At 44.2% G+C, this 25,225-nt stretch overlaps 1 protein-coding gene across 4 annotated transcripts in view; it reads left to right on the top strand.

Moving 5' to 3' along the window:
- Positions 1 to 25,225, top strand: part of TANC1 (tetratricopeptide repeat, ankyrin repeat and coiled-coil containing 1) — a 201,844-nt gene that overhangs the window by 164,341 nt on the left and 12,278 nt on the right. For all 4 annotated transcript variants that reach the window (XM_073647121.1, XM_073647119.1, XM_073647118.1 and 1 more), the window contains 4 exons: positions 236 to 314; positions 16,363 to 16,496; positions 21,748 to 21,871; positions 23,193 to 23,368. In XM_073647121.1, the coding sequence (XP_073503222.1) occupies positions 236 to 314; positions 16,363 to 16,496; positions 21,748 to 21,871; positions 23,193 to 23,368 (513 nt within the window). The remainder of the gene's footprint in view (positions 1 to 235; positions 315 to 16,362; positions 16,497 to 21,747; positions 21,872 to 23,192; positions 23,369 to 25,225) is intronic.

The following is a 25,225-nucleotide window of genomic DNA, read 5'->3' as shown; positions in this document are numbered from 1 at the left end:
CTTTACCCCTTTAACTCTTTTTGTGCTGGAGATTTAGAGCTCTAGGTTAGGAAAATGGTGCCCCAGCCTCTATAAATGTATCCTACAGTAGTCTGCACAGTATCTGGTGGTGTTAAAGGGGAAGTCATTTAATGCAAAAACTACATTTTATAATCTCTGTGAAATGCCAAGCAGCAGAGTTATTGCACTTTCCTTATGCAAACATTTCATTTTTCCTCTGTTTTTCGCTCTCTAGGTGGTGAAATGCCTTCTGAACCACGAGACAGATTACCCGATAGACATCAATGAGAACGACACACTGTGGGGAGAGACAGGTGATTAGAGGGCTCGGATTGCCTGCTTTGCTGTGTTACTGTTAAACAGATGGAATTGATGTGAATTGTCTGCGCTTGTCCTTTCGGGAGGCATGTAAAGAAAAATGGCAGCATGTCAATCACTTGATTTCAGCATTAAATGGGTATTCCCATCTCTAAGATCCTATCCCAACATGTAGTAGATGTAATAATATTAGCAAATACCTCCAATTAGAAATGTAGTATAGTTTTTCTGATTCACTATGTCTCTCTCCTCATGTGCTGGCATTGCAGGACCTTAGGTATCCATGGTTACGACCAGTAGCAACTAGCTAACTGTCAACGATCAGTGGTCGTAACCATGGATACCTAAGGTCCTGCAATGTCTGCACATGAGGAGAGAGACATAGTGAATCAGAAAAACTATACTAATTTCTAATTGGAGGAATTCACTAATATTACACCTACTACATATTGGGATAGGATCTTGGGGATGGGAATATCCATTTAAAGCTTAAAAGGGCGGTCTAGTGAAAGAAGTTATCTCCTCGTCACAGGATAGGTGATAACTTGTTGATTGGTGGGCTTCGCACCGATCGACAGAATGGGGAACTTTGATCCCTGTTGAGCATGTGCACTGCGCAACATCCTAACATCCTCTCCAATAATTCCCTATGGGACTGCCAATCACTGCGCTCTACTTTTTCTGGCAACCTCATAGAAAATGAATGGAGTGGCGGGCGTCCAACCTGCTGTTCCATTTTCTAATGGGGATAAAAGTTCCCAGATTTGCCGATCGGTGCAGGGCCCAGCAGTCGGAGAAGGGGGCTGGTTTACCTATTGAAATAATTAGCCAACCAGCCCCCTTTACTTACTGTTCTGAAGAAATCTCTGTCCTGTGTGGAGCACGGAGCTGCCACAATCCCAAAAAATGCAGCGCCTTCGAAAATTAAATTCTATTAGTTCATTATTATTCATTTGTGAACTCTTCTAAAATTATTCTTGTGGAAGTGGTCAACTCTCTTCATCCAGGTTCCATGACTTACCAATGGGATGCTTGCTTTCAGCATGAATGTTTTTATTCCTCTTCTCTGTACTTTTAACTTCCTTTGGAAAATTCAGATGATGGGAATGATAAAGCAGCAAGGAGGGAGTGCGTTGACCTTGTTGGAGGCAGTGACCGTTTCTGTAATAGTGTAAATATGAATGTAATCGCGATGTAAATGCATATAAAGGGGCAGCTCAACTATTCCCCAAGGGACATGCGTGGGAATGATAAAGCAGCAGGAAGTGAGTGTGTTGACCTTGCTGGAGGCAGTGACCATTTCTGTAATACTGTAAATATGAATGTAGTCTCTTTGTAAATGCATATACGGGGGCAGCTCCACTATTCTCCAAGATCTTCCAGTTGGATATGGGTGGGAATGATAAATCAGCAGTGAGCGAGTGTGTTGACCTTGCTGGAGGCAGTGACCATTTCTGTAATACAGTAAATATGAATGTACTCGCAATGTAAATGCATATACGGGGGCAGCTCAGCTATTCTCTGAGACCTTCTGGTTGGACAGGATGATTGGGCTCGTTGTTTCCATGCGAGAGAAGTCTGCTGCACCAGCTTTGGAAGTATTCACTCTCGGCCACCCAGTATGTATTCTTACGTTTTCTTTCCTTAAAATCAGGAAACTGCTGTTATATCATCAGTGACATCAGATTGGGGGAAGACATGGCAGCGATGTCATTAATTAGCATGCTGGCGAGTACCGGTTGTGCCTGTACGATGGCTTCCTCCGCCGCGTGTCTGTGCAGCAGGTGCACTTTAAGCCGCTGTTCTTGTTCTCTGCGTCCGCACATGTTTCTCCCATCAAACAAGCTGAAACAAAGGAAGTATGTTCTGTGATCCGGGTCATCCTCTGACTTTGTCTCTTACTATTTAGTGCTGGCAAAACTCTGCTTTTCCCATGCCACACCTCGATCAGGAGCCGCGCGCCGAATGAATGGCGATAACATCAGCTGATACTTCTGTTGAAACACGACGGGACGAAACGATTTATCTGCCGTCTACACCCTGTAATGTGCATTTATTGTGCTGCCTTCCCTTCATGTTTTATATGGCGAGGGATGCAAAAAAAGGTGACGCCACTTAGGATAATAATACTGGGAGCATATCATTTTATATTGAAGTGCACCCGATGATATGTCTTGTAGAGTTGGATTGTTTTTACAGCTTATAGATTTTGGAAGATCAATAACTAACTAACTAATTTGATTTTTTTTTTTTTTTTTTTTTTCCAGTAGGACGGGACGTTTCTGGCTGTAAATGTTCTTTTTCATTACATCTTTTCCATTTTGATCACATTAGATAAATTTCACATCACGTACAGTTGTCAACATTTCTGGGGGTGTTGACTCAGTCAAGGTGATCCCAGGAGGGCTGAGCTTTTCCCAAGAGGGATGGGGTGTTAACACCCACTTTTGGGCATGGTCCGGCATCCACGTTGGTACTCCATGGCAGTCGGACCAGGATCCTGCAAACTTCCGTGGCCAACACTGTAATGCCGGCATCCTTGGCGTCTCTTGTGTTTAAAAGGCCTCCTTCCTTCGCACCATGACATCGCGGCTGGGGCGTTGTTGCTGCCAGAGGTGCCAAGTATGCCAACATTCGAGTGTCTGCCAAGAAAGTTTGCAAGACCTTGGTCTATCTACCACTGACGCAGACCTGGTTCCTGTGAATGTTTTTTGTTCTTAACTCTGATCTATATAATTATTTTTTTTTACAGTAGAAACCTATGGGTGACATTTCCCACTGTATGGCATACATCATATATGTCAGGAGAATGTCATTGGCATCTTTAAAAATGTATTTACATCGCAGCATCTGAATGCGATGTGAAATAGACTCTTGGGTGCATATGACGACTTCTTGGACCAGGTGCATTAACCAGTATTTCTTTTTTTTTTTTTTCTTTTGTATATTAAATTAAATTAGTATTACCCGTTTTAGGCCGGGTTTGGATGGCTATGTAAAAATGTGGATGTGCTTGGCACCTGTGTGCATATCTGTCCAGTGCACGCACCTTTCTGGCTCTGAAATATGGACCATAATAGCGCTTGGTGCAGTGGTCCAAGTGGAAAATCATCAACCCATTATCTACAGTTCGTTCATATGTAGGGATGAGCGGACCTTTGGACGTTTGAGTTCCGGTACCAGAACTGTTCCCGAACGTCAACCAGAACCTCATTTAAATCAGCGATGAATTAAATTTTCTGCAGGAAAAAAACTCTCGCTCGTTCGCGCTCGCTCGGAGAAGTCAGTGTTTGGCATTTACTCACGAACACTAACTGTCCGGTACAAGCCCCTAACTTTCAAGTTTGTGTTCTCTCATCTATTCTTCTGCTTTCCCCTTGTGGTCCGTGCGTTATCCCATAGCTCTAGTGCACTTTATTTAAAACTTTTTTTTCCTAGTAACAGTCTATGAAATAGCGAACACAATGTAAATGTATTGCAGTTATCCAATTTCGGCAATTTCTTATTACTCGCGATGACTCCACTAGATTTATTACCATTAATTTCTGCATCTGATGCAATTAAATCTCATCCATGCTTCTTGTAGATATTTCCTTCCTGTTTCTTTTTTCGCCCTCGTCCGTCTTCTCTCCCGACGCGCGTTTCCTGTACAGCTGAATCAACTTATCATTTAATGAGATTGCGCTGGTAGAGATCCACCTCCGTGGTTATTGTCGGCCTCATATCATGAAGACGGCGCGTTACAGCTAAAGACGTTTCCTATTTTAGGTCTTGCAAAAATCAATGCTCCCATCTCCAGGCAGCACCAAGACCCAGTGCCTTAACACAGGAGTTTACCTTAAAGGGGTTGTCCACTTTTTGGAGACAGGTTTTTTTTTTTGCAGGTAATTTTGGCTAACAAAATCAACTTTGCAATTAGGTTTCATTACAAATCTTGCATTTCTATACTAGCCTGTGGGTTGCGCTGTCTATTGCTGGCTGCAGAATAAGTTAACTGAGAATCAGTCGGTGAGCTCATTCAGAGTTCTCTAACTCTCTTATCTATATTTTCTGAGCTCCTCTCAGCTGATTTATGACCACAGATAATATCCAGTTTGGATGTGCAGGGAAATAACTTGTAAAAGCCTAACGGTGCAACATTTTTAATTGCAAAAATGATTTTTAGACTCAAAATACATGCATTTTATTAAATGTTTGCCGAAAGGAATTGTGTTCCATAATTGACTTGTGGTCTCCATTTCATGGAAGCATTCAGTAATAAGGAGCAGATATATTAACTTGTTACCATTCGAGTATTATTTAATCATTCTAAATTACCATGACCCAAATTACAAAGAACATCTGTGTGTGGAATGTACAATCAGCGGGGATGGAGTTTCTAATCATGGGGGCTGACAACATTGACGTACAAAAAAACAAATGCTTATAGACTCCATCTGACCTTTATTTGTGTCCCCGGTTACTGTACGGCCTTTGATCATTTATCTGTGGCGCGGTAGATTGGTTGCACATGTTCCGCGGTTGGCAGATAGGATGTTGCGCTCTGGATTTTCTTTTTTTTTTTTTTTCGGATTTTAGTTTATTTTACTTCATTAGTCTATAAAACTACAGAGAATTTGCATGAGAAGTGCGGCCGTAAAATACATTTCCTCCAGTTCCTGACACTTTTACGAATAGTTTTTGTTTTTTTTAGTTTGTTAATGTTTGAAATAAATGAACGGCCAGACATAAAAGACACGGCGTGACCCTAAACCAGGCCCACCAACTGGTGCAAAATGATTTTCCAGGCAATGCAATGCTAGAACTCTGGCGATATAACAGCCCATTACTAGATCTGCAGACCATTGCACAACCGAACCTCTACAACTAAAGTCTCCAAAGTATGGATGAGTATTTCTTCTTCAGCTTTTCTAGGGTCCTGAATGGTAATTTTGGATACTTAGATGGTAACGCACCACCACCCCGGTATCATGGCATGACTAGAGGTGGACGATGCAAACACTGCCCATTCCATACACTGCGGATGTGGTTGTGAGGATGGGCGATGAAGGGCAGGAACACTTTCTTAGTGTCCAAAACAGGATTTTAAGAGTTATCCCTCTTCCTTACTCTTGGCCTCTAAAAAATTAACATGACCATTTATTTGCACCCAGCCCAACTAAAGACGAGATCATTGGGTTTTAAAGGGGTATTCCCACAATCGAAAGTTATCCCCCATCCATTAGATAGGGGATAACTTACTGATCTCTGTGAGTCCAGCCAGTGGGACACTCCATGATCCGGAGGTTTATGACTCTGGAACCCCGAGAAAAGGTCTATGCAGAGCCCCGTCTTGATAGAGTGGAGGTGCGCATTCTCAACCTCCACTTCATTGTCTATAGGACTGCTGGATAAATCAGAGCACAGCACTCGGCTATTTCCCCCAGTCCCATAGACTGTGGACAAAGCGGAGGTCAAGCAAGAATAGCTCCGCACTATTCAAGAAGGGGCAATGGGGAGCCTTGTCCTCTAAATCAGAGGTCCCCAACCGCCGGTCCGCGGACCAGGACCGGGCCGTTGGGGTTTTTCAGCCGGTCCGCGGCACCGCCACAGACAATCACTAAACATTGACAGTGTGCTCTGGTCTGCGGTGGCTCAGAGCACTCTGTGTGGGGTGGATGCTGCCCGCTGTTCTAGACTCCCGCAGGGTAGACCTGTAGAGGACCTGTGATGACATCAAGGTACATAACTGTGATGTCACCACAGGTCCTGAAGCAGGATGAAGCAGGGGCGGAACTACCGCCCGTGCAGCCGGTTCATTGAACGGGGGCCCCGAGGGAGAGGGGGCCCCTCCAGCCTCCAGCAGGGCCGCCATCAGGGCATGACTGCCCTGACTCCAGTATGGGGCCCGGCCGGTAGGAGCCCTCTCGGAGCCCCCCTCTTGTGCGTCTCTCTCCTCATGGGGCCCCCGGCCCCATGCAAAGCGCCGGGTCCAGGACATCTCATAATTCTTGACTTCCGGTCATGTGACGGCGCCGTCACATGACCGGAAGGCAGGAGAACCTGGTGTCAGCGATTTGGACGAGCGCCAGGATTCTGCAGGGATCGCATGAGGGCAAGTATAACAAGTTTTATTTTTTTTTAAATACAATTAACTAGGAGTGGGGGGAATGGGAGATGCACATGGGGGGAGGGGAGAGATGAGAGATGCACATGGGGGGGAGGGGAGAGATGAGAGATGCACATGGGGGGCAGGGGAGAGATGCACATGGAGGGGAGGGGAGATATGAGAGATGCACATGGGGGGGAGGGGAGAGATGAGAGATGCACATGGGGGGAGGGGACAGATGAAAGATGCACATGGGGGGAGGGGACAGATGAAAGATGCACATGGGGGGAGGGGAGAGGAGAGATGCACGGGGGGGTGAGAGATGCACGGGGGGGTGAGAGATGCACGGGGGGGATGAGAGATGCACGGGGGGGATGAGAGATGCACGGAGGGTGGATGAGAGATGCACGGAGGGTGGATGAGAGATGCACGGAGGGTGGATGAGAGATGCACGGAGGGTGGATGAGAGATGCACGGAGGGTGGATGAGAGATGCACGGAGGGTGGATGAGAGATGCACGGAGGGTGGATGAGAGATGCACGGGGGGTGGATGAGAGATGCACGGAGGGGGATGAGAGATGCACGGAGGGTGGATGAGAGATGCACGGAGGGTGGATGAGAGATGCACGGAGGGTGGATGAGAGATGCACGGAGGGTGGATGAGAGATGCACGGAGGGTGGATGAGAGATGCACGGAGGGTGGATGAGAGATGCACGGAGGGTGGATGAGAGATGCACGGAGGGTGGATGAGAGATGCACGGAGGGTGGATGAGAGATGCACGGAGGGTGGATGAGAGATGCACGGAGGGTGGATGAGAGATGCACGGAGGGTGGATGAGAGATGCACGGAGGGTGGATGAGAGATGCACGGAGGGTGGATGAGAGATGCACGGAGGGTGGATGAGAGATGCACGGAGGGTGGATGAGAGATGCACGGAGGGTGGATGAGAGATGCACGGAGGGTGGATGAGAGATGCACGGAGGGGGGATGAGAGATGCACGGAGGGGGGATGAGAGATGCACGGGGGGTGAGAGATGCACATGGGGGGGGGTTATGTTTACATAACTTTGTTGCCTTATGAAGGGCGGGGGGGACCCCAAAAATTTCTTGCACAGGGGCCCACTACAGTCTGTGTCCGCCCCTGGGATGAAGTAAATGCAGCTGAACAGCAGCTGTCAGGACAGCTGCCCTGTCCTGCTGCAGGGCGTGATGGGGCCTCAGTGATACGGCTCCTGGCACAGCACATTATGTGGGGCTCCTGGCATAGCTCCTGGCGGGGACCTGGTCTACACTATATGATAAGTATGCACTAAACTCCAAATCCCTCCATTACCCCGCCCCCATATGACCAAAGCCCCGCCCACCCCACCCCCTCCTTGCTGGGCCATGGAAAAATGATCTTGCTTCAAGCCGGTCCCTGGTGCAAAAAAGGTTGGGGACCACTGCTCTAAATCACTGGTGGTCCCAGCAGGTGGACACCCTGTAATCAGTAAGTTTTTCCTAATCCTACAGACCAGAGGATAACTGTCAATTGTGGGAATACCCCTTTAACCGAATTATCAGAGTCCAAATGTCTGTACAGAGGTAAAGGATTTTCTTCTTCTTGAACCAGTTTCCTTCTGCACAGTGTCATACAGGTGCACTTCTGTGCCCTTTTTATGGCCAAAGTCTTGGCACAACTGCAAATGAAAATAACTGAACAACATGGTTCTGTTAGTTTGGAAATCCTCCCGTATTATGTGTAACTTGCCTGAATCCATAAATAGTCCCCCCACCCAGCAATGGCCCCCTAGGCTGCTGCCTACTCTTCCTCTTTTTCATTCTGCCATTAACACCCGGAGTCCTGCTTTACTGTTTTACACCATGTAGTGAAAAAAATAAATAAAGGTAACGTGTCACCTGCTGCCCAAACAGTGAGCAGCGTGAACCAGAGCCCGAGTGCACGATTGCAACCAGGTATACTCTTCTTCTAAATGGTTCTGACTTCTCAGAGAAAATCTAATTAGAAGATCTGGGGGCCATAAGCAGAGATGAGACTGGTCTGGCTCCACCCTCTTTCGGCTCTTCCCAGTGCAGCTCTAGGTGATTGACAGGTCTCTCCCATGCAGAGTCAATCACCTCTAGCGGCACTGGTAGAAGCCAGGAGGAGGTGGGGAAGGACTGGCTAGTCAGAGGCAGGGAGAGAACATATGACGGACATAGTGCGTCTTAAGTCATTAAGGGGTTAAACAGATACACGTGTTTACATAGAATCTAATGGCAAATAGGTATCTGTTTGCAATTTTTCTTCACATATCCATTTTGATTTGTTTTCTCACAAAAACATCTACTGCACATTTTTCTTCCTTTTAAAAGAAAATAATAATTTTGTCATCAATTTTCTTTTTAAAATACATTTGCCCCTGCATTTTTTTTTATTTTTTAAGCACATGGTAGGGGATTGTCAAAAGATTTTGCGATATGGAGAAAAAAAAGAATGAAAATGGATATGTTTAACAAAGAAAGCCGGATATCCTTTCTTCAAAATGCATCAGTTTTACAGCAAATCAAATTGTTTTTATTTTTGATATAAAAACGTGTAGCCATTTAAAGATTACAAAAATGTATTGTGAAAGGCACCTTGGGACCAGCGTACAGGAGCGGTCATAGCATAGGTCATTCCCATTGTCGCCCCATCGTGTCCCTCTTTTTAGTGGTTCCCATTGTTGCCTCATTGTGTCTTTCTTTATAACGGTTCTCATTGTCGTCTCATTGTGTCCTTCTTTATAACTGTTCCCATTGTCACCTCATTGTGTCCTTCTTTATAGCGGTTCCCATTGTCACCTCATTGTGTCCTTTTTTTATAGCGGTTCCCATTGTCACCTCATTGTGTCCTTCTTTATAGCGGTTCCCATTGTCGCCCCATTGTGTCCTTCTTTATAGCGGTTCCCATTGTCGCCCCATTGTGTCCTTCTTTATAGCGGTTCCCATTGTCGCCCCATTGTGTCCTTCTTTATAGCGGTTCCCATTGTCGCCCCATTGTGTCCTTCTTTATAGCGGTTCCCATTGTCGCCCCATTGTGTCCTTCTTTATAGCGGTTCCCATTGTCGCCCCATTGTGTCCTTCTTTATAGCGGTTCCCATTGTCGCCCCATTGTGTCCTTCTTTATAGCGGTTCCCATTGTCGCCCCATTGTGTCCTTCTTTATAGCAGTTCCTATTGTCACCTCATTGTGTCCTTCTTTATAGCGGTTCCCATTGTCGCCCCATTGTGTCCTTCTTTATAGTGGTTCCCATTGTCTATCTTCCCAGTTTATACCGATTCCTTTTAAAGCATTTAATCCCTTAATGTACATATTAAATCTGATACTCTGACGGCATTAGACTTGTATTTAGCTTACACTTTCACTAATGTTTTATGTGGATTGGAGGGAGAAGAAAATCCGTGCGAGTTGGCGAACGCCGTGTGAGAGTCTTTTGAGGATTGTAATGAGGGGATGGACTAAACGGCGCTAATCGCCAGCGTTTACATCCGAAGTCTTCCAGGGTCCTCCTCGGACTTCAGGACTACTCAGGATACCAGTGTTTGGTTTCTTCTTACCCTCCCTTAATCCTGCTGTCAAATTCTTCGTCTTTCTTTCTGGCAGACAAATGCATCCTCTTTTTTTTAGTTTTTTTTTTTTTTTTTTCCTGCCTGGTTCCTTGGAGCAAGATCAAAGATCTGTCAGATTAATGGTTTCCCCCTGTTGGTAGTCACCGAACAGACAGACCTATATTTTTTTCCTGTTCAGAGGATTTTCTGAAATCCTTTTTTTTTTTATTTTTGTAGTTTATATTGAAAAACAATAAAATATATATATATATATATATATATATATATATATATATATATATATATATATATATATATATATATATATATATATATATATATATATATATATATATATCTCTATCCTTAAACTCTCGTTGCCTTTAAAATTGTATTATTTTTTTCCCTGCCAGGAGTAGGGTTAGTGCACATACGCCTGCCAAGAGAGTATCCGATAAGAGCGAGTCCTTAGCACTAAAATAGCCGGAATTCCTGAGCAGAACTTTGCCATGATGCTGTTTATTTAAGAACGCTGTGGGTAAGCCGGTCTCCGAATATGGTAAACTGGATTCAGGGTGGAACTCGCAGGCTGCCGCCATCGTCCATGGTAAACAGGCCATAATTATCGGGAACATTCTTCTACTTTATTGCTGCCCCCCCCTATACACCTCCCTCCTTGTTCTGCTGTTTCCTGCATTCTGGACTCTCCGCTGCCAGTAACCCACCCATGTACGTGCCCTTGTGATGTGGAATAACTTAAAACATACTTCAGGATTCATTACCAGAATAGCAATTGCTTAAATGGCCCTTCCATAAATTAATATTGACTGACTTTGCATATCTTTGTGCACCCTGGAGCCACAATTCTGTACAACCCAACACGTGCAATAAAGGGCTTGTTTTACATTAACATTGGCGGTTCAATTGAAGTGGCGTCCATCCGGTGCTTGCCAGGTATCTGCAGAAGTGCATGAGTCCTATCCTAATTAAGAGGACAGGAGCCCGACATCTGCCAGCCGTGGAAAGCAGGTGCCAGACCCTGCATCAATAGCCATCAGTACGAGGCCATTTATTACCCCGTCACCTATGTCTGCTTCGCTAATAACTCGTCATTTTTCACATCTCTTGACTCTGTCAGGCATTGACTTACAAGATTGGTTCTAGACATGAGGCTTTTGATTTGAGCTGCCCTGGTCCGGTGTCCAGTCCGCTCCATCTTGTCAGCCAGTCTTAATTTCTGTGTCCGACGTCAGGGAGCCTCTTGCATCTATTAGGTCCTATGATATTGTGACATTGCAGGGCCTAGTAAGCACAAGAGGCACCGAGGAAGTTGTGAAATCTGGCTGCAATGGAGGACCAGAGTGGATGAAGGAACAGGGCAACGAAAATGGAATTGCTCATCCAGTTATGACCTATAGGTGACGCTACAGAGGAAATGTTCTTCCTTCCGGAGGAGAGATCATTTTCATCCTTTTTTCCCCATAGCACATTTATTGGAAGTTTCTGTACACCAGTTGGATCTCTTTTAGGAATGGTGGTTCAATGGTTAGCACTTTTGCCTTGCAGCGCTGGGGTACAGGGTTCAAATCGCACCAAGGACGACATCTACAAGGAATTTGTATATTTACCCTGGAAAACCGGCGCTCCGCTCTCCTCTGGGCTCTCCGCTCTCCTCTGGGCTCTCCGCTCTCCTCTGGGCTCTCCGCTCTCCTCTGGGCTCTCCGCTCTCCTCTGGGCTCTCCGCTCTCCTCTGGGCGCTCCGCTCTCCTCTGGGCGCTCCGCTCTCCTCTGGGCGCTCCGCTCTCCTCTGGGCGCTCCGCTCTCCTCTGGGCGCTCCGCTCTCCTCTGGGCGCTCCGCTCTCCTCTGGGCGCTCCGCTCTCCTCTGGGCGCTCCGCTCTCCTCTGGGCGCTCCGCTCTCCTCTGGGCGCTCCGCTCTCCTCCGGGCGCGGCGCTCCGCTCTCCTCCGGGCTCTCCGCTCTGCTCCGGGCTCTGCTCCGGGCTCTGCTCCGGGCTCTGCTCCGGGCTCTGCTCCGGGCTCTGCTCCGGGCTCTGCTCCGGGCTCTGCTCCAAAGGCATGATAGGGAATTTAGATTGTGAGCCCTAATGGGGACAATAATGTCTGTCATGCGCTATGGAATATGATTACCTATTTTGAATATTTTGGGGGGGTTTTTTTTTGGAACATTCGTTGCACTGGTAGATTCTTTTCTTACCAATCCTAGAGATTGTGTTGTGTTTTTTTTTTTTTTGGTGCACACTGTTTTTATCTAACTCCATTTTGTGATGACCCTTTAATTCACCTAAGTAAAAAGAAAACCTACATTGCAAACAATTATAAGAGTAACCTAATACGACATCTTTACCCGTCACTTCCAACCATTTAAGATGCAACTGTCCTCCTAAAATGGCCTGTTGCCAGTGTACCCGAGTCTAGCTATGACTGCTGCAACCTCTGCAAAAATGTCTTTAATAAATGAAAAGTGTATTCCGGAAATATATCAGGGGGGATTATATATGTCAGAGAAATATGCTTTCAAGTTTTATCCTGTATAGGAAGGAAGAACATCTCTCTGGAATGGGGAAGGAGACTGGTTGCTTGTGTGAAGGTCTTTTATATTTGTGTGATTGGTTTGCGGCCAACTATAAATTCTGAAAGACACTGGATTAAAAGGAGGTGGAGACAGTAGCCAGGGATGGTCTTCTGGGTCTGGACCTTATAACAGGAGCTAGCCCTCACACCCCCTTACCCAACTTGTATTATTTGAACACGATGGACACTAATTAAAGGCCACACTGGGTTCTTTTCATTTCAATTTATGTGGTTCCTTGAAGAGCTAAGGCTGTGCTGGGTTAGACACTTGGCCATTTATTGTAAAGGCACCTGTTCCAAAATGTCATCGGATCGGTGTTGAATGCCAAATCTTTATTGGATGCTGGTCAAAGGATAAAGATGAAACTGCCAGACCCTCTATATGTAAAAGAATGCAAGTTAAAGGAGAGGGACGACAATTTTTATTAATTGAATGTATTTTGGGCTAAAAATGATTCTGAAATTTGGATTCATTACAAATTTTTGCACCTTTTTGCATTTAAGGATGTTTGTTTTCTTGCAGAATGAGACTTGAGCTCATTTGTACTGATCTGTCTTTGGGAATAGTCACACGGCCGTGTAACTCGAATGACGATCACAACGCAATTCGCTCGGACTGGCCGTCGGCTATTCTGACCTTAGCGTGGCAGCACTATGCAGCTTTCACACTCTTGTCGGGAGAGCCGACCACCAGTCCGAGCATTGCATTTTGATCCTCGTCCGAATTATACGATCGTCTGACAATTTCCGTTTACTGAGCTCTTCTCAGCGGATTTATGGCCGCAAACCACATAAAAGGAAGAGCTGCACTTTCATGTGATCATAAGAAGAACAGTCAGACAGATACAAGTTTATGGATTCTCAGTCAACTCATTTTGTAACCAGCAACAGTCAAGTTGCACCGTTTTGCTGTAAAAGGCAAAACGGTGCAAAATTTGTAATGAAACCCAGTTGGAAAAGTTACTTTTATGCTAAAATACATGCAATTAGGTGAATAAAAATGTCCCTGAAGGTGTCCATATCCTTTAAATCCAACCTGCCCCATCAGATTTTCCACTGGACAGCAAAAGTGATGAAAAATTGTAACGTTTAGATCATTGGTCTCAATCCTTTGTGAAACTAAAATTTCCAAGTCCAGAAAGTCTTCAGCTTGATTTGAGGGACCAAGAAAAAAAATATATCTCCGATTTTAAAAAGTTATCAATAGGCAGAAATGTTCCTCTGTCTCATCGGTCATTCATGTTATGTTATGAAAATGAAAGACCGAGGTTTTGCTAATCTGCGCACGAATAATCTGAAGTCAGAAACATTAACGAGTCGATTGTCCTGGGCCAACACTTTGTGTCATTCATCTCATTGCACAATGACACCATAACATTCTGCTCTCGTACTTGGCACCACTAAAACCCCCTTTGTAATCCGGCCAAATGTTCGCTAAATGGCTTCTTATTGCATTGTAGTAATTTGTACCGGAGCAAATGTTTAGCCTCAATGAAGGAGGTTATTGAAAAAAAAAAAGAGGCTTCAGCTGTAAATTGTCCAAGATCTTTTATTGAAAGGGAAAGAAGATCCCAAATAAACCCAGTATTCTGAGGAGATTAAATTTGTAGGTTTTTTCCTCCACAAAAGGCAAAAAGACTGTATTATACTCTAAGTACACAACCAGCGATTTATGGGGAATTAACCCTTTCTTTGATTAAAATGTCTGCCTCCATTGTAGTGTTTAAAGGGAGTCTGTTGTCCCTAAAAGGCTAATCAAACTACTTGTACAGGTTTGTAGGGGATTTAGCCTCTATATTTTATTTTACCTGCATTATACATTTTAGCAGTTTTAATTGTCAGAATAAAAAATTATTTTGCGTGGAAATGAGGGGTGTTCGGTGCACCCTTGGTGTGACCAAGTGCTCAATGCAATGTTATGCCCCCTCAAATGGCCTTCTGAGTACTTTGAGATTAATGAAGATGTCACAAGCTGCTGCTTTGCACCTCTGCATGGACACTGCAGGACCCCATCTGTGCTCACTGGCTCCTGTCTGCAGTACAGTACTGAGTGACAGCCGCAGACAGTAACTAGCAATGAGAGCGCACACTGACTGTGTGAGTGGTGTGCACCTGGGCTCTTGCAGTGTCAGTGTGGGCTCTCATCGCTGGCTTCTGTCTGCGGCCGTCGCTTGGTGCTGTACTGCAGACAGGAGCCCAGCGATTGTCTGTGCGGAGATGTTGACGGAGTTCAAGCAATGCTGTCAATCAAGATCTAAAAAAACTGCTCAGTATGCATATTGAGGGTGCATAATGGTGAATTGAGCACTTGGCCACGCCAAGGTTGCACCAAAGCCCCCTGATTTGCTTACAAGTTTTTTTTCCGACAAACCTCTAAAATCTATACTATGGATATAATTTTTAATTGCGGATAAGTCACGCTTGTAGAAGTAGCTTAATTAGTGGTTTGGGGAGGACTCTTTAAAAAAAAAAAAAAGAAAGAGGATCTGTCCTCTCTCCTGACATGTCTCTTATATTCGTTTCTGGACACCTTTTTCTTTAAGGTTCTCCTTTGTTTTAACATGTAAAAGCATATAACTACTCGGATTTCACACAAGTCACTGTCTCTCACAAGATCTGCACACTCCTCTGCTGCTGTCTTTTTTCTGTGATGTGTGGTGTTGGTGTCCATCACTTTTAGGTCTCGGTATTTGTGGTCCTGTCCTTACTAATACAGTAAAATAAGAGTGGCAGGTCACTGACTCCTACAAGATCAGCACACTCCTCTGCTGCTGTCTTCATAATCTGATTGACTATAGGGTTTTCTATGTACCTCCATTGTCCTTGTCACGTGTAGCTTTGTTGCAAATACCGTAGGATTAGAGATAGGGCAGGTCACTGCCTCTTTCAAGTTCAGTGCACTCCTATCCTGCTGCTAACTTTTTAAATGATCTTTTTGGCCACAGAGTCTTCTTTGTTCCTTCTCTTCATGGCACAGCACTAGTGACTTTTCCTTAAGCCTTATCCATACTAATAAAATCATACAGAAATGGACAGGTCACTGTTTGCGTCAAAATCAGCACACTCCTCTCCTGCTGCAATGATTTTTTTTTTTTTTCATAATCTGTATGGGTACAGAGTTTTCTTTCCTTGTTCCTTCACTTCCTGGCCCTGTCTGTAGCCCTGCTTTTACTAATACAGTTTTATAGGACAGGTCACTGCCTCCGCCAAGGTCCACACACTCTTCTGCCGTTATCAATCTCACAATCTAATTGGCTACAAAGGAATAAATCCCAGATTAAAATGTAGGATATCCTGATGTTATGAACTGTTCAGCACCAAGAAATAAATCAATGGCAAAATGTTTGTCGCTGATCCATAACGGATCGGAAGGTTGTATTATTACGACTGTAGGACTTTCCATCCATTTACATAGATTCGTGCATCACATTAAGTCTGGACACATACACATCTGCTTTATGAGTAAATGACAGACTTCAGAAAACATGTTTAATTCATCCCCACTTGTAATCTGTTTAAGTAGAACAAATTATGCCATTTTATTTAGCACAAGGGCATTGCTGAATTAAATATTTCATCGAGCCAAACACATTCTCACGTCTACGATTTATTGAGACTGGCTTCCCATGAGGACCATATACAAACTGTACAGAGGAAAAGCCCAAAAATCGTAGCCTTGGAGCTCCAGGAATCAGGCGCTGTCTGTAATATCCAGTGGAATATATATGTATACAGGCTTGTAATATAAGATGTGGTTTTATGAGCACTTAGAATATCCTCTTTGTGTGGTTCAGCTCTTACAGCAGCTGCCGGACGGGGGAAGCTGGAGGTTTGCGAGCTGCTTCTTGACCATGGAGCCATCTTGTCCCGGCTAAACAGACGTGGCATCACTCCGCTGTTTTGTGCTGTACGGCAAGGTCACTGGCAGGTAAAGTCATGAAAACTACTGCATTTCTTGTCTTTTCTTCTGGGTATGATGAGTAGTAAAGGGGCCTTCTAGTGGTGTCCCACAGCAAAGATCTAAATGGCTCTCCACTTTGGTGCCCCCAGGTCAGAAATTCATCTGCGATTTCTTGAAGCTACCGTTTTCTTTTTTTTTATCTTGTGGAATTTGCTGATTTTTTTGCACCAAATTCTTCAAATCGGGTCATGAATTTGGCTCAAAATACTCTTAGTTTTTCAAACGTTTGTGACTTTTTAACACCAAAAGTTGCAAAAGCTTTAAAAAGTCACGTTTGTCTAAAAATGCGGCAAATTGGAAAACTCCTACAGAAAGCTTACTCCAGGTGGGAGGGGACTGGAGGGAGATGCGGCATTTGTACAAGTTGCATTTCATGAATCTTGAATAATCAATAGGGTAGGTAGCGCAACCTTAATAGCTGGAAATTGTGTATGGTGCTAATTCCGTAGGAGCCAACCTTTGCGCTCATGTAGATCCGTAGTTCCATTTACTGCATTTCATGAATCAAAGTTTTTTGTTTAAGCAAATTTGTCCAGGACAAAACTAGACATAAAAAGAAGAAAGAGAACTTAAAAAAAAGAAACAATAATAATGTGCAAATACAGAAGCCGCTAAAAAGAGCAAATTTCTACAGAAAAGTAGAGAATCGACAATGATGAATCGGACCCGGGTGTTTGCTCATGTTTTGAGTTGGTGCAAAATTGATTTGCAGGACCTGTAATGTCAGCCATGTCTGAATCTGTGGTCACTGGACGGGGGTCCTGAGATCCGCCTCTTACCTGACAGATCTGTGACTCTTCTATGTTGCTGTGTAACACGCGTGACGTTGTACCACGCTGACTAATCAAAAGAAGAGCCGCGGATGCCAGGAGGTAAGAGGCGTTTCTTAGGGCTCCCATCCAGCCGCCACAAATTGCTGTTCTATGGACCCCAGTCCTGGGAATCATTTCACTCTAAGACCATGGCCCCACTATCAGTATTCGGTCAGTATTTTTTCTCAGGAGTGGGAGCCAAAACCAGGAGTGGGTGATAAATGCAGAATTGGTGACGTGTTTCTATTATACCTTTTCTCTGATTGTTCCTCACCTGGTTTTGGCTCCCACTCCTGAGAAAAAAATACTGACCGTATACTGAGCAAATACTGATAGTGGGGCTGTGGCCTAAGTCTTTTCTTAATTTTTGCACGGGTTCACCAACTAATACCAAAAGGAGATGAGGCCAACACAAAGCGAACAGCCGCTCTTCTCCCTGCCTCCATTGTACGTACGCCCTAATAATATCATTTCTGGTTGTGGACCCTTCTCTGGAAGGTTGATCACAAGGTATGAAGCAATTATACATTTCTTGGCATTGCTCCTTTTATGATCAGAAGATTGTATGGGAATTTCTATCCCCACTATTCACCTGACATAAAAAATAAATAGTGAGGACGATATAGAGGATTAAGATTATGATGATAGGAGGAAAATATGAAACTCCAGCATTCTTGGGAGGACAGGAATTTTATCTTGCCTCTTAAAGAATTTAGCGTTTCAAGATCTTGTTTCTCCGAGTTCTAGACATTTAACGCCCCTTTGTACCTTTTGAAAACTTTAGCTAAACTGTGCATTGTACTTTCTGACATGTTGATGAGCAGAAGAGTAAATCACACTTCCTTTTTGTTGATTGACATGAGGTATTAATCCCCATTTCTATCGTTCTGGTGAAATCCAGTGCCGGCAGTGACTATAGTATTCGGGTCGGGCGCATACTCCATTGCATTAGGGCTCATTCAGACGTTAGTTTTTCTCGTACAAATTTTATCCTTTTTTTTTTTTTTTTTTCGGTTAGACCTCGTACCTTTTTAGTCTATGGAGCTGTTCACATTGTGTATTTTTGCAGGTCAACACAAAATCACGGAGACGTGTCTATTTTATAGATTTGTGAAAAAAAATCAGACTGCACTCAGGTGCCATCCTTGTGCTGTCTGTTCTTCAGACTGTTTGATAGGAGAAACTTGAGAAACCTCCATAAGGTTTTTTTCATACGAGGAAAAGCTGATAAAACTCTGATGGTAAAAACTGACGATAATCTGATCCAAAACATTGATGAAACTTGGACCATTATTTTGCGGTCAAGAAAAATCATTGACATCTGAATGAGCCTTTACGCTGGTGGACGCACCGTATGACCGTAAAGGAGTCAGTATAAAAAATAAACTCTGCCTTATACCTGACCCGTTCCACTGCGGGACTTGTGACCCCCTCTCCCCCATCACTTGGTACAGAGAAGCTGGGATTCTGCGCTTAAAATTCAATTGCATTATTTCATGCATTTTTTTCAAGCTCCCCATAGAGCCTATGGAGATAATAATGCACTAAAAAAAATCACGTCTACTTTTTTTAAACTGTTAAATGCAGCAGAAAAAAAAGTAGGGTTTCCGCTACGTGGGAACATCAAAGAAAACATCCAAAAACATGCCCCCCAAAAAACGCATCATTTCCACTGTGGTTTTCTGGCCATAATTTTTGTGTAGAAGGCTAAAAACCTCTTTATTACAAACTATTAAATATAAGTAGAAACAATATCACAATAGATCAGCAAAAATGGGGGATACAGATGCAGGAAAGAAAAAGTGGGTACACCCGAGTAATATAATGTATAGTACACTGTATATTCCATATGAGGTCAGTTAAACACAATACATCATCCACACCCCTAGACTAAGCATTTCATTGCGAAACGCGCGTCGGGTGTGGTGGGTCCCTGGATTTGTACACTGCAGCAGGTTACCTTTATTTTTGGCTCCATATGTTTGTTATGCAGGTTGCTGCTGTGACATTCCTACACACTATCTAGCATTACTTTTGGCATCATTTTTGATCTGCTATTTTCATTATATGATGTCCTTTATGTTCTGAATGATTTATTGTATTTAACTGACCTCACATATACAGTGTACTATACATTATATTACCCAGGTATACCCACTTTTTCTTTCCTGCATCTGTATCCCCCATTTTTGCTGATCTATTGTGATAGTTTCTACATATATTTTTAAATAGTTTGCAATACAGATGTTTTTAGCCCTCTACAAAGAAGTCTCATATCTGTGTTCTCGTTTGCTTTATGCTTCTTTTTTTGCTTTATGCTTCTTTTTTGTGTAGTAGCAGCCGCATCAAAAAACCAGTAGATAGATCAAAGGGTCAATCATTTTAGACTTTCATGACATATCCACCCTCTGTCCCGCAGTGAGGCAGTAAATGTCTGTATTGGGACTCTGTAAATAGGGAATTACATATAAAATAATGCTGGAAAAAGTAACCTTAGTGTTAAGTTCCTCCTAGAATTAATGTATTCCGGGTCCCTGAATGCCCCACTAAAAAGTGGTCAAATAATATTTAGCACGAGAAGTCTCTGAAAAGACTTAGTTTTGTCCCTGGAAGACACTGGCATAGAAATTCTAATGAGATAGTCTGGTCCTTTGTGTCGGTGCAGAGTCGCCTTTGCCTTTTCCTTTTCTATTTATTCTCTTCTGGTGGAGACAGCTATTCACAACACTTCATACAGTGTCAGGACAATGCACAATGCCGCCATACAACGCCTTCTATATTATACTCTGAGATTCTGATCGGGCTCCCAGCCAGGTCGCCATAACCATTACCAGCGCTGCGAGGGACGGCATGTCTTGTTTGCTGCATTTTTACTTCGGTTAAATGTAAACTTTAATTTCCTGCTTTTTATTATAACAATATTTTTTCTTGGGAAGATAAATAAAAATATGCACAGAGGTCACGGGGACGAGATTAAGAAAAATATCCTTATTTGGATGAATTGTGCTCGAGTTTACTCTGCCTTATTCTATGTCGTTTGTGTTGCAGCCTATTTAAGCTCACTTGCTGTCATTGAACGCAAACATTATTCTGTATTGTCGGAAATTGCAAATCTGTATAACCATATTGAGCGTTTGTGACAGGTGTTTACAGTCCAAACTATCCTCTGTTTGCTAAACAGCTTGACCTCCACTTTGATACATTTTACCTCTACTGATACATTGTAGCAAAACTATCAGGACAGGAGATAGATCTCTGCTCTCCTCTCCCTTCTCACAATGTTAGAGATCGAGTTATATGATTTTTTTTTTGAGAGCAGACAAAATTGACAAGATGGAAAGCACATGGAGAGGAAATCAGTGCAGGATAGAAGCTGTACTGATTTGAACTAGTGAAGTCAACAGCACCCTTCACACACAGATCTCACATCCAGCCTATATTACTGGGAAGGACACTCCCACAAAAGAAAGATCTGAAACTTGTATCAGGTTTCAAAGTTAGTGAAATTAAAACACTAACATAATTTTTTTTTTGCTTGTCGGAGGTATCCATAGCCTGTTGATCTTGTTTATACGGGCATTGATCTGGCTTTAACAATCCTTATCCCCTGTAAAAGGCACCTTAGGATTCTGTTCACATTTATAAAAGGAGCAAAACCAATATCAGGTGCAAATTCAAATGAGTTTTCAGCTTCTTAATATAAACCAGAATATTTCCATTTGCTGACAGCAAGCACAGATCTTAAAAACAGTGTCAATCTGAAACACAATGAACTCGATTCATAATTTGCAATTTTTTTGTTTGTCACATTTCCACGTTTTGTCTTGCGATATTCGTTGCCAGTTTGTGCCCAATTTTTCCTGAATTTGGCGCATAATCCATAATGCTTTATATTTTTGCCTTTAACTCGTTTTTTTTTCTCTACTTTTTAGCTTAAAAAGTTGCAAGCCCTTTAGAATATTTCATGTTAGTCTTTATATGTGACAAAAAAAAAAATAATCCACCAGAAGTATGTGAACATATGGATCATGGTAGGTGATAGTTGGGTCGGGAGCGCGGGTAGAACTTTTGCGCTGGGCTCCAAACTGATAGCAGTTTGGGTACGTAGGATGGAGGGGGTTAACTTTTCCATAAACTTTGTTCGGAGCTCCTGTAATATGTGACTGCTGAGCCGTGCAATCCTCCGGGGTTCCCAGATCTGTAGCTTGCGCCGTTCCTATGGTTGCTTTATCCTATAGGGGTTTCTTGCATAATAATATACACAAACCACCTCCTGACGGTATAATAGGCATTATAGCGTACATAGAACACATAATGGCGGTGTAATACAATATCAGAGGTTTTTTCCTGTAGTTCTCTGGATTTTTCTGATGTTTTTTTTCCCCCTTCTTTCTCGCTCTTCGCAGGTTGCCAGGCTTCTCATGCAGCACGGCTGTGATGTGAATCTGTGTGACAAGCAAGGCAGGACCCCTCTCATGGTCGCTGCGTGTGAGGGGCATTGTGGTACCGTGGAGTTCCTTCTGTCAGAGGGTGAGAAAATGTCTTCTCTGTATAGAAATGGCAAGCAAAAAATACAATACCATAAAATCCTAAGTCAATCGCAGCGTTGGGATCTGGAGGAGAAGGGTCATGGTGGGGGAAAAAAAAAGTATATTCTAACATGCTGCATGGGGTCAGGTACTTTGCGACTTTAGGAGGTTAGAAAATAATTGCTGTTCACTTTAGAAGCTAATTTAACCCCTTTTCAATAGGCAGTGTCAACACTGCCACCTGCTGGCAATATGCTGGTATTGCACCCTGTCTAAGTAAACGTTTGCTCGCAAGGACATAGATTTTGACAGATTTGCTTTTTTTTCATTTATACAGCACAGAAAATATTATAATTATGCAGTAAATGGTCAGCACTACAAATCTCCGAAAGCAATAGGTGCATATAGTAATAAGTTACTAGCTCGTGGATAATGGGAGTGCTGATTATTACTAAATCCATATATTTTCTGCTGAAATAAAGTAATGAATTCCTCCAAATAGGAGTCTTATCTAGTTATATATCTGGGCAGATTTCCAATATAACGATATTACCAGAATTGAAAGTACACTAATATCCATAGGATTGGGGATACATTACTAATGTAAAGGCTAGGACCCCCAGCGATCCAGTGTTGAATGGAGCGGAGCTACGTATGCTCAACTTCCGCTTCATTTATTGTCTTTATTACTGTTGGAGAAAGCCATGCACAGCGCTCCGCTATTTCCGACAGTCCCATGCATAATGAATGAAGCAGGGGTTCAACCACGGAGGATGGGTCTCCCCTGGGGCAACTTATTTGTTTCACTGGGGATCTCCGCAATCGGACCCACAGCAATCTGTAAGATATCCTATAGCTATTGGATAACTTTCAATTATGGGAAAACCCATTAAATAGCATGGGAATGTTGTGTGGCTGTCGTAATAATTCCTCACCGCCTAGTTTTTGAGAAACAAATTTATTTAAGAAAAAGCTGGATTTGGAAAAAAGTTTAAAAAAAAGATTCCGTACTACTTTAAAGGGAGTCGGACATCACAAAATGACTGTTCAAACCCAGCAAAATTGCTTTGTGCACCCTTGGTGTGGTCGAGCCGTTCAGTCCACCTTCCCATCTGCTTGTTTTCCTTTTAAGCAAGAGCTGTCAATTAAAGAAAAGGATGGTAGAGATAGAAGGAAACCAAGTAGGCGGGAAGGTACAGTGAACTGCTCGGCCACACCAAGGGTGCACTAAGTGACTGTGCTTGGTTTGAACAGTCAGTTTGTGCTGACTGACTCCATTGTCAGACGGTAGAAGGATGACTTTCTTGATGTTCTCTCTCCAGGGGCAGACATTGCGGCCCTGGACAAAGAAGGCTTGACCGCTCTCAGCTGGGCTTGCCTGAAGGGCCACAAAGCCGTTGTCCAGTGCTTGGTGGAAAGAGGCTCTACCATTGACCAGATGGACAGAAATGGCCGCACACCTCTGGATTTGGCTGCTTTCTATGGAGATGCCGAGATTGTAAGTGAACAGCTAGATATTTCCATAACTCTGATATGTTGAATGGTCCCTCCTGATGGATGAGCGGTCCCTCCTGATGGATGAGCGGTCCCTCCTGATGGATGAGCGGTCCCTCCTGATGGATGAGCGGTCCCTCCTGATGGATGAGCGGTCCCTCCTGATGGATGAGCGGTCCCTCCTGATGGATGAGCGGTCCCTCCTGATGGATGAGCGGTCCCTCCTGGATCCCGCTACTGAAAATCATAAGTCATCCTACAGTTACATATTGCGCGGTTGCCAGCCCTCGCCATTCCTGCGCTGATAGCTCTGGCAGTACCAGGAATACATGCCAGACGTTTAGAAGAGGAGTGCCCTTTATGTTCTCGTGCAGGGGGGTGCGCACATCTTTTGTTACCTACGATGGAGGTTTTATCTCTGTTTTTTGCTGGCTGCCGATGTGGGAGCTGCAGATATTATGCAGAAGGCCGCATTCCCGCGCTGACATCACACACACGTCTACAGGTTTGGAGATTACGTCCTCCCTCACATTTGCACAGAGAGCAGCGATAAGAAAGTGGAATTTTCTGCAGCTTTTAAGAAATCTAGGTGCTATTTTACAGACATTTTGTCGATTGAGTGTGATGGATGGTGGACTTGGTGCTTTTATTTCATGCCAACATCTCAGAAACATGGAAAAGTTGCAGGAAAGGATGACTCATGTTACCGGTCACCTCTATCCTGGCTGCTACGGTTTGTGTCAGAGAAAGGGTTTCCACAGCAGAATAATCGTACAGGTGTAGTATGATTCCAGTACCCAAGCTTAAGAGGTTGTCCAGGACTTAAACATTGTTGGCCCATCCTTAGGAGAAGTCCTCAATGTCTGACCGATGGTGGTGCGGCACAATCCTTAGGAGAAGTCATCCTGTCTGACCGGTGGGGGTGCGGCACAAACCTTAGGAGAAGTCATCAATGTCTGACCGATGGTGGTGCGGCACAATCCTTAGGAGAAGTCATCATGTCTGACCGGTGGGGGTGCGGCACAAACCTTAGGAGAACTCCGTAATGTCTGATCGATGGGGGCGCGGCACAATCCTTAGGAGAAGTCCGTAATGTCTGACCCGTGGGGGTGCGGCACAATCCTTAGGAGAAGTCCGCAATGTCTGACCTGTGGGGGTGCGGCACAATCCTTAGGAGAAGTCCGCAATGTCTGACCTGTGGGGGTACAGCACAATCCTTAGGAGAAGTCTGCAATGTCTGACCGGTGGGGGCGCGGCACAATCCTTAGGAGAAGTCCACAATGTCTGACCCGTGGGGGTGCGGCACAATCCTTAGGAGAAGTCCGTAATGTCTGACACGTGGGGATGCAGCACAATCCTTAGGAGAAATCTGCAATGTCTGACCCGTGGGGGTGTGGCACAATCCTTAGTAGAAGTCATCATGTCTGACCGATGGTGGTGCGGCACAATCCTTAGGAGAAGTCATCATGTCTGACCGGTGGGGGTGCGGCACAAACCTTAGGAGAAGTCCGTAATGTATGATCGATGGGGGCGCGGCACAATCCTTAGGAGAAGTCCGTAATGTCTGACCCGTGGGGGTGCGGCACAATCCTTAGGAGAAGTCCGCAATGTCTGACCTGTGGGGTACAGCACAATCCTTAGGAGAAGTCCGCAATGTCTGACCGGTGGGGGCGCGGCACAATCCTTAGGAGAAGTCCGCAATGTCTGACCTGTGGGGGCGCGGCACAATCCTTAGGAGAAGTCCGCAATGTCTGACCTGTGGGGGCGCGGCACAATCCTTAGGAGAAGTCATCAATGTCTGATCGGTGGGGGTGCGGCACAATCCTTAGGAGAAGTCATCAAAGTCTCATCGGTGGGAGTG

This window comes from Phyllobates terribilis, unplaced genomic scaffold (genome assembly GCF_046119375.1).
Source record: "Phyllobates terribilis strain yellow unplaced genomic scaffold, ASM4611937v1 Scaffold_9__5_contigs__length_417890890, whole genome shotgun sequence".
Lineage (NCBI taxonomy): Eukaryota > Metazoa > Chordata > Amphibia > Anura > Dendrobatidae > Phyllobates > Phyllobates terribilis.
The sequence above is the reverse complement of the archived record's forward strand: the minus strand, read 5'-3'. Positions and strand labels throughout refer to the sequence as shown.